At 42.0% G+C, this 9,754-nt stretch overlaps 1 protein-coding gene across 1 annotated transcript in view; it reads right to left on the reverse strand.

Moving 5' to 3' along the window:
- NPAS2 (neuronal PAS domain protein 2) overlaps positions 1–9,754 on the reverse strand; it is a 98,526-nt gene that overhangs the window by 25,171 nt on the left and 63,601 nt on the right. The window contains exons 8-11 of the mRNA XM_015422751.1: positions 7,865–7,983; positions 6,035–6,117; positions 3,141–3,247; positions 1,201–1,348 (exon numbers count right to left, since the gene is read on the reverse strand). Coding sequence (XP_015278237.1) covers positions 1,201–1,348; positions 3,141–3,247; positions 6,035–6,117; positions 7,865–7,983 — 457 coding nt within the window. The remainder of the gene's footprint in view (positions 1–1,200; positions 1,349–3,140; positions 3,248–6,034; positions 6,118–7,864; positions 7,984–9,754) is intronic.

Raw genomic sequence — 9,754 nt, forward strand, 5'->3', positions numbered from 1 at the left:
CCTGCTGAAAATAAGTTTCTAAACTCCCTGCACAGCCTCAAATGTCCTATAATGCTGCTCCTGTGGTACAGGAGATCCCCATGAATAGCACAAAGAGTGAACTGGCGCCTGCCATGGGAGGAAGGAATCAGCAAAAATTGCCCCCCATCTTCCATCAATGGAAATTATTGATGGGATCCAATCCACACTTAAATATTTTTCTTTAGGTCTCAATGTACACATGCAACACATTTTACAGCAGTTGCATATAATGCAACCTCACTGAGGTTGCTCCATGTAGTAAGTTATTGTTACGAAACAGCTTGCTATGTGGATCTGGCAATGTGCTCAATGCCATAGCAAACACACAGGATCGCAGTAGCATGATATAATTGGCAGAAACACACAGGGAACTATTTGCCATAAGTGGGTTGCCTAATAAGTTTCCAGTGTTTTGGTTTATGAGCTGGAATGTGAGCTCACTATTTTAACTCTTTCATCAAGTTTTTTAAAGTCCCCAAAGCTTAGGTAAAGGTAAAGGTTCCCTTGCTCGAAAGCCAGTCGAATCCAACTCTAGGGTTGCGGTGCTCATCTCCGTTTCAAAGCCGAAGAGCCAGCGCTGTCCGAAGATGTTTCCGTGGTCATGTGGCCGGCATGACTAAACACCAAGGCGCATGGAACGCTGTTACCTTCCCACCAAAGTGGTACCTATTTATCTACTTGCAATTTCTTGCTTTCGAACTGCTAGGTTGGCAGGAGCTGGAACTAGAGATGGGAGCTCATTCCATCTTGCGGCACTCGGGTCTTGAACCGCTGAACTACTGACCTTCCACAGCCTGCAGTTCAGCGTCTTAACCACTTGAGCCACCGCAGCTCCCCAAAGCTTAGAGCTCACTATTTTAACTCTTTCACCAAGTTTTTTAAAGTCCCCAAAGCTTAGAACACCTGAGTTTCCCTTGACAGCGAAGCAGGGAGCAGTGGCCATTGTCTTCAGTTGCCATAAGGAACAGAATACGTTTGCTTTTCTGAACCATGTCAAATGTTAGGACTGCAAAACAGCAGAACAGCTGGAGGCTGCTTAACTCTGTACTAAGATGGCTGAAGAGAGAAGATAATGAAGTGCAGGAAGATCAGGCTTTATTAATCCAATTCTGTTATGTTCTGTTGTTCTACTCTGAGGACCCTACTGATTGGGGACAATAGCAAGGTCACTACCCATACCTCACTACTGTGTGTGTGCATACAATGAATTCTGGTTTGGAGTTCCACTGGTGGTAGGTAATGTAGTAATGTGTTTGCAGCCAGATCCACTGCTGTCCTTTGGTCAGAAACCGATAGCAGCAAGACTTCCCTTTGCCAAACTGCATCACTATTTGTGAAGAGAGAGAAAAAAATGCACAATTATTGTTGCAGATTTCAAAATGCAAAAAATATCTTTAAAAGAAAGAATTCTATGAGATTCTCAATGGGTTTCCTGGTTAAAACAAATTTCCCAATGGTAGCAAATTTCTCATTTTGAACATACAGTGGCATCTATTCACACAAGTGGCATAAATACACATGATTATCTGAGGGGTTTTTTTTGTATAGGAGTAATGGCCCTTGTTGTGGATGTGCTTCTCAATCTATATCAGGTACATCCAACAACTTCAGTGGTATCAAATATGCATCGTGAAGTCATCTGCACATGCAGCTGCATTAGCAGCATACGTGGGTATTCTCTGTTATGGCATCATTTATTATTGAACAAACCCATGCTCATTCAAATTAGCAAGCTATGACCTTCATCTGTTGAGGCACAAAGAACTTTGTTAATTTCTGAACAACGGCAATTTTTATGGCTTCATGTCCCAACCTTGCTCCTCCAAACACAAATTCCAGTGAGAGAACTGAAACCACCAAAAGAAGATAGCCAAGCAAAGGAAATTCCATAATGGGATTTGTTATGGTTTCCCCACCACCACAACTGTCCATTTCTGATATTACCACTGTGTGAAGAAATGCACATAGCTCAGCACAGCCAATGAGGTAAATTTAATAACCAATTACATTCACTACTACCCTAAACGATATAATTTTTGAAGAATTAGAACTATTTGTCCAATACAGAATGTGCACTTTGGCTTTTCTAATTAAACCGTACTCATTATTTTCTGCTTGCAATGCCCTGTCTTTGAGGCTCACTCCATATATGGCATTCCACATTCAGAATCATAAAGGGGAGGTCTCTCTATTGATATGTGGAGCTGTTCCTGACTTTATTTTATTGCTTCTGAGGCCAATTGCCAGTTCTAGCTGACAGAGGAGGGAAAATGAGCAGCCTCTTGCTGGCAACAAGCTAGTAGCAGTCAAAGGCATTTAATGGAGCCAAAGGCATTTAAAGGTATTGTGGTTCCTTTAAATGCATTTGTGAAGCTGCAGCTTCACCCAGAACAGCGCTTAAAGAGGGTGCACTCTCTTTAAACACCATTTAACTGCAGGTGTCCTGTTATCCCGGAGAATCGCAAATTTTGGGGGGTTATTCAGGATTGGCTATGCTCAGTAGGCGAAAATACACCCCCCTCTATACCTAGCTGATAAAGAATAGCTGATAAATACCGATAAGGCTTGGATAGAGCTAAATGCATACGCCTACTAACAATTAAACAATAGGACAGAAATAATAACCAATATGTCCTTGGACTTGTTTAATTTTTGTTTATTCACCTTATGCAAAGCATTAAAATATAATTCTGTTTCAGTGCTGGTAATTAGCGATAATTAGTGATTCCTGAGTTCTGCTGGCAATCTGCACGATTTTGACAGTGTCAACTCTTAACATACTTTCATGTCTGTTTAATAGCTGGGCAATTCAGCCATATGATGACTAAAATATGGCTAACATTAGCTTATGTGACACAATTAGCCTCAAATGATGATTTTTAATAACACTCTTTGAACTCTATGATGTGGCCATGTAGGTGACAGATAAATCGGAAAAGCTGAAGTAAAACAGAATGAAATTCACTGACTAAATATAGTGGGGTGTGTGTATATTTATTCACTAAATATAATTATATTACCAGTTCAGTATGGTAGTCAAATCTCATTTGCATCTTTGCTATTCCACAGAAACAAGAATTTCTCTGAATTCCTGTGCGTTCTGGCAATGAAATACTCACAGTGTTCATGGCACCGAGCCAAGAGCTGTAGGTCATCTACATGATAGTAATCATAACCAGAAGTACCCAGCACTTCAAAAGGCAAATATCCTATGATTGGTGGTGCTCTGCGTTAGGGCAAAAGACAAATATTTCATCAGTCCACTGAAATAACAGCAGCCACACTTGACACCTCTCCTCCAACCCTCAGACAAAGGGATGGGCATGCAACCCACAAGTAGACAAGGGCATGTTTGGTTCTATTGCGTGTAACTAGAAATGAGGAGGGAAGAAAAACATTTTGGGTGCTCCAATGCCCAACTCTCCAACTTCTTGTTTAGAAAATAAGGAAAACAGAAGGAAAGAACAAAAGACAATAGCAAGGATGGCAAATTTACATCAGTTATTTCTATTGATCAAGTGAACTTTGATTCATTGGTAATGGTACCCGCGAGTGACAGGCTACCAAATGTGCCCAGTTAGCAAAAAGAACCATCCCCTCATACTCTTTACCAAGTCTCAAGGTTAGAAGAAGGAAGATGCAAAATAGTACAATAATAATTGTAGACAGCACTGCTACAGAAGCCTGAAAATATTTTTGGTGCACTTTTGAAAGTGAACATCTAGTTTGACCTTTACAAGCATCTCTAACATGAGCTAATTTGGGTTTTTTTGATTTCTCTGGTTGTTACACACTCTGATCTCAATGAGGTTAGCTTATTTGATAGGAATATTTGGTTTGGAGGATCCTGCTGTCTCCTTTTGTAAGGACAAGGATTGTGCCAGGCTGCAGAGAACACCAAGGGACTCACAAGAACGAAGCATGACTTCTGAAAAGGGTAGTTCTTCCTCACCAACCTTTTGGAGTTCTTTGAGAAAGCAAGCAAGCAATGGTGACCCAGAAGACATTACATACTTGGACTTTGCTTTGCTTTGACAAGGTACCTCATCAAAGACTGATGAGTAAACTCAGCAGTCATGGAATAAGAGGACAGGTTCTCTAATGGATTAAAAATTGGTTAAACAACAGGAAGCAAAGAGTAGAAAAAGTACAGAGGGCAACCAAGGGAGCACCTTCCCTATGAGGAAAGGCCGAAGAGTGTGGGACTTTTCAGATTAGAAAAGAGACTAAGGGAGAACATGATAGAGGTTTAGAAAATTATGCACTGGGTGGAGAGAGTTGACAAACAGAACTTTTTCCTCTCTTTCCCAAAATACTAGAACTCAAGGGCATCCAATGAAGCCGATAGGAAGTAGATTCAGGATGGGTAAAAGGAAATACTTCTTTACATAGCAAGTGATTAAAATGTGGAGTTAGCTGCCAGAGAATGTAGTGATGGCCACAGGTATAGGAACCTTTAAAAGGAGATTAGACAGATTCATGAAGGATAGGTCTATCAGTGGCTACTAACCATGGTGAGTAAAACAAACCTCCATGTTCAGAGGTAATAAGCCTCTGAACCCCAGAGCCAGGAGGCAAATCATGGAAAGGCCTTGGCCTCTATGCCCTGTTGTTGGACCTCTGTGTGAACTGGTTGGCCACTGTGTGAAACAGAATGCTGGAATAGGTGGACCACTGTTCTGATCCAGCTGGGCTCTTCTTATGTTCATGTGTTATGTTCTTAATTTATAGTTTGTGGCAATTGATTCCAGTGGAAGGCTGAGCTTCCAGCCTTGTAATGTAAACGTTTGCATGCCTTGTAATGTAAATATATTTGCAAGAGAAAATCAGTAGGCAGAAGGGGAGGTGCTTAATCCTTCCTTCACACCCTGATTCCCCAGTTGACTCTGTTTAACTCTTCCTCCTCCTCCTCCCACCCAGGCTCTGAGGCCAGAAATACCACCATTTGGGGACATAAGAACATAAGAGACGCCAATGTTGGATCAGGCCAAAGGCCCATCTAGTCCAACACTCTGTGTCACACAGTGGCCAGAAATACCAGTCCCGAAATACCAGTGCCATCAGGAGATCCACCAGTGGGGCCAGGACATTAGAAGCCCTCCCACTGTTGACCCCCCCCAAGCACCAAGAAGACAGTGCATCACTTGCCCCAGAGCCCCTATCCATACCTTGTGGCTAATAGCCACTGATGGACCTCTGCTCCATATGCTTATCTAATTCCCTTTTGAAGCCGTCCATGCTTCTGGCCGCCACCGCCTCCTGTGGCAGTGAATTCCAAGTGTTAATCACTCTTTGGGTGAAGAAGTACTTCCTCTTATCCGTTCTAACCCGACCGCTCAGCAATTTCATAGAGTGCCCACGAGTTCTTGTATTGTGAGAGAGGGAGAAAAGTACCTCTTTCTCTACCTGCTCTTTCCCATGCATAATCCTATAAACCTCAATCATGTCACCCCTAAGTCGTCGTTTCTCCAAGCTAAAGAGCCCTAAGCGCGTTAACCTTTCCTCATAGGGAAAGTGTTCCAACCCTTTTATCATTCGAGTTGCCCTTTTCTGCACTTTTTCCAAAGCTATAATATCCTTTTTAAGGTGTGGTGACCAGTATTCCAAATGTGCATTTTCTACTAATGTACACTCCCATGAATATGCCTCTCTGTGCTTTAGTAAGCACAGTCTTGCTAACACATATATGACAAGACAATGTATAGTTCTCCTCTAAATAAAATATCTGGGCTATTTTTTTGTTCTAAAACAAACTAATGTAATAGCTGAATTACACAAATTTGGTTTTTCTAGCTGCCCAGTCACTAGTTTACATATAAATTGTAGAAATGTATGAAGTTCTTATAGAAATAAATTAGCATAAAAATTCTCTCATGAGTTGTATTTATGGGCTATCGTAGTGACTCCTTGCCACCACAAGTCATCTGGCCATCAGGCAGAGCAAAACTTTGCAGACATTGGCTCATAAGAGCATACAAAAAACATCAGGTACAGTAGCACTATTTGTACTAACCTGTGATCCAGAAATAAAAATTTCCACTCCAAACTGTGTCTCGAAGTGAATTCCTCTAAAGGTTCTTCAGCTACACACATTTCCTATATTAGAATTAAATTCTGTTATTAAGAGCAGAGCCCTGCTTCATCTGCTTTTTGCTAAATATCAGTGGACATCAGGTGAGAGGAATACAACAAACTATTTAAAAGAAACATCCATCTATTAAACAGCACTCTATAAAATCTATACATAGTTCTGTGGGTCTCATCTGATGTTATACAAGACTGTGGTTGGTCAAAGGAGAATTTGTAACCTTAAATATTATTTTGTATTCAGGATTTAATTTTTTTCAAGAAATACAGCTATTGTACAACATTTGTAAACGTAACACGAATGCCCATTTTACATTGCTGGAGAAATGCCACTGAAAACTGCTCCACTGCTTCACTGAAGCTCCTTCCAGGTGCCATGTTTGTAGGTGCTTACTTAGCACAGGCATCACCATCGTCTGTACCTCCAACAGATGTTCCAGGAATTTTCTGGCAGACTCAATGGGTTGGATCCTACCAGCATTTTATAACTTATATTTACATATAAACCTCTAGACTGCCCTCCCCGGTGCAAACAAGGCTCAGGGCGGTATACAAGAATAAAAACATCCATAAGTTAATAAACGATTCAAAAGATTAGGAAAATACAACAGATTAGACATTTCTAGATGGCACTAAAAACTACAAATTGTGCCATTGCCTCATGGGGGGGGGGAGGCAAGAAGTAGAGGTGCCAGACAAGATGGAAACTGTGACTGTCCTCAACCAAACACCTGGCGGAACATCTCTGTCTTACAGGCCCTGCGGAACTGCATTAGGTTCCACAGGGCAAAGATGTCATTCAACAGAGAGTTTCACCAGGTGGGAGCCAGGGCCAAAAAAGCCCTGGCACTGGTCGAGGACAGCTGGATGTCTTTTCAGCTGGGGATCACCAGTAAGTTCTTCTCTGCAGAGAACAATGCTCTTTGGGGAGTGTATCAGGTAAAAATAAGTAGGGGGCTCCTTTGACCACCCAAGAAGGCTATGCTAGGGACCTGCATGGAGAAAAGCCACATGGGATAGGGGCTGTAGCAAAGAGAGCTCAGTACATTTAAGCAAAAAGTTGGCTGGCTCCAACCCACTGTAACAATGGCAATTCCCATGGTACTAAACATTATGGCTGGAGGAGGGGAGGTCACACGGGATAGGGGAAGCTCTTTTATGAAGCTTCAGTGTGCTGGTCCATTGTATCCCATTAAAATTCTCAGGATGCTTTTGCAGATAAGAGATGCAGTCTGATCACTGCAAGTCATTATGTGTCAGTACGCGTGTGCAAGTATTTCTGGATATATGCCAAACTCAACAAATTCAATAAGAACTGGCTCCCCCCAAAATAGTACTACAATGCTCTCTTAACACTGATTGTGCTTTACAGAGTTGTGGGGACCCCATATCTAAGAGATATTCATAACAATGTCTGTGTAAATATTCTTGTGAGGGTGTCTTTAGATAGTTGCAACAAAAGATCTGCATTATCTCATGGATTCTGCTGCTGAATATTGCTATTTTCTTTTCCACAAATCCTCAGTATTTGACTCTTCCGCAAATTCTTAGTATCTTATATGGTCATTGCATCATCTCAAACCTTCTGAAGGACAGTACCATCTTGTTGTCTACAAGCCATTGTTTTCAATGGAGACACTGCAGGTACACTCTGAATCTACTCCCTTCCCTTTGTACAGGTCCATAAATGGGAAGAAAATGATTGAAAGAACTAGAAATACCGCGTATTCCAAGACACACATACACACACACTTGCCTTTAAAAACTGAGGCGTTGCCAGCCGGACAGTAGCAACAAAGCAGACTTGTTTTCCTACTGGTGTTCGGTAACCTCGTGGAATGGCACCATCAAAGCCATTACAGGTAGATATAGGCACTGGATGAGAAAATTACAAGACAAAGAGTTGCGCCTCTTAGCTTATATACTCCTACAGACTATTTTACACGTTTGAAAAGCTCTAAGAATAGATGTTGTTCAGAAATATGTCTTGACTTGCTTTTAAGGTTCCAAAAATCAACTTGCAAAGGAGCATCTATTTTAGATGTAAATCAGCTGCATTAGAAAACATATTTGTTAATCTGGCACAACTTGGTTACATGGTGGCAGACCCATGCCTTCAAATATAGGCTTCCGCTGAACAGCTTTAAACAGATGGAAAAGAGAGGAAGCACAATATGCAGAAAGCAGGATGAGGTGCTGACTACCCCTGGTAGTCCCTCACCCCTAGCAAAGCTTATTTAATCAAAGGCTCCTAAGTAAAGTCAGCAGTCAAGCGATAAGAGGACAAGTCTTGTGGATTAAAAACTGGTTAATAAATGGCCAGTTTTCACAGTGGGGTACCGCAGGGCTCAGTACTAGGTCTGGTGCTTTTTAACTTGTTCATTAATTATTTCAAGTTGGAAGTAAGCAGTGAAGTGGCTAAGTTTGCAGATGATGCTAAGTTGTTCATGGTGTTGAAAACCAGGAAGGACTGTGAGGAGCTCCAGAGGGGTCTGTCAAGGCTGGACAAGTGGTTGTCAATGTGACAAATGAGGTTCAGCATGGGCAAGTGCAACGTAATGCACATTGGAGCCAAAAATCCCAACTATAAATAAACATTGATGGAGTCCAAACTGGCAGTAAATGACCAGGAGAGAGATCTTGGAGTCGTGGTAGATAACTCACTGAAGATGTTGACTCAGTGTACGACTGCAATAAATAAGGCAAATGCTATGCTGAGATTATAAGGAAGGGAACAGAAAACAAATCAGCCAGTGTAATAATGCCCCTGTATGAATTTATGGTGTGGCTTCATTTGGAATACTGTGTACAGTTCTGGTCACCGCACTTCAAAAAATATATTATAGCATTGGAAAAGGTGCAGAAAAGGGCAACAAAAATGATTAAGGGGATGGAACACTTTCCCTATGAAGGAAGGTTAGGGCTCTTTAGCTTGGAGAAACAATGATTGAGGGGTGACATGATAAAGGTTTACAAAATTATGCATGGGAAAGAGAAGGTAGAGAAAGAAGTACTTTTCTCCCTCTCTCACAATACAAGAACTCATGGGCACTCAATTAAATTAATGAGCAGTAGGTTTAGAACAGATGAAATGAAGTACTTCACCCAAAGAGTAATTAACACATGAAATTCACTGCCGCAGGAAGTGGTGGCAGCTACAAGCATAGGCAGCTTCAAGAGGGGATTAGATAAACATAGGTCTAGCAGTGGCTATTAGCCACAAGGTATAGATGGAACACTCTGTCTGGGGCAGTGATGCTCTGTATTCTTGGTGCTTGGGGGAGCCCACAGTGGGAGGGGTTTTTGGAGTTCTAGCCCTACTGGTGGACCTCCGGATGACTCCTGGGTTTTGGGCACTGTGTGACACAGAGGGTGCGTTCAGACGCGGCGTTTGCAACGGTATAGGTGCCGGTTGCAATTGGTGTACTTACCGGCGTTCACACGTAGAACATCTGCCTTCCATCCCTAACCGTTGCAAAGCCCTTTAAACCGTTGTACTCTGCCACTAGGTCTCCAAGTGGTTGTATCCTGAGTACAATGGTTGTAATCGCTGTACCCCTCCGTCTGATTGCTCTCCAACGTTGTACAGCCACTTCCGTTCGGAAGCCTGAGGCTTCCGATTTCCCCCCGCCATTTTTTTAAAAGT

Source organism: Gekko japonicus, unplaced genomic scaffold, assembly GCF_001447785.1.
Source record: "Gekko japonicus isolate JY-2015 unplaced genomic scaffold, Gekko_japonicus_V1.1 scaffold1177, whole genome shotgun sequence".
Taxonomy (NCBI): domain Eukaryota; kingdom Metazoa; phylum Chordata; class Lepidosauria; order Squamata; family Gekkonidae; genus Gekko; species Gekko japonicus.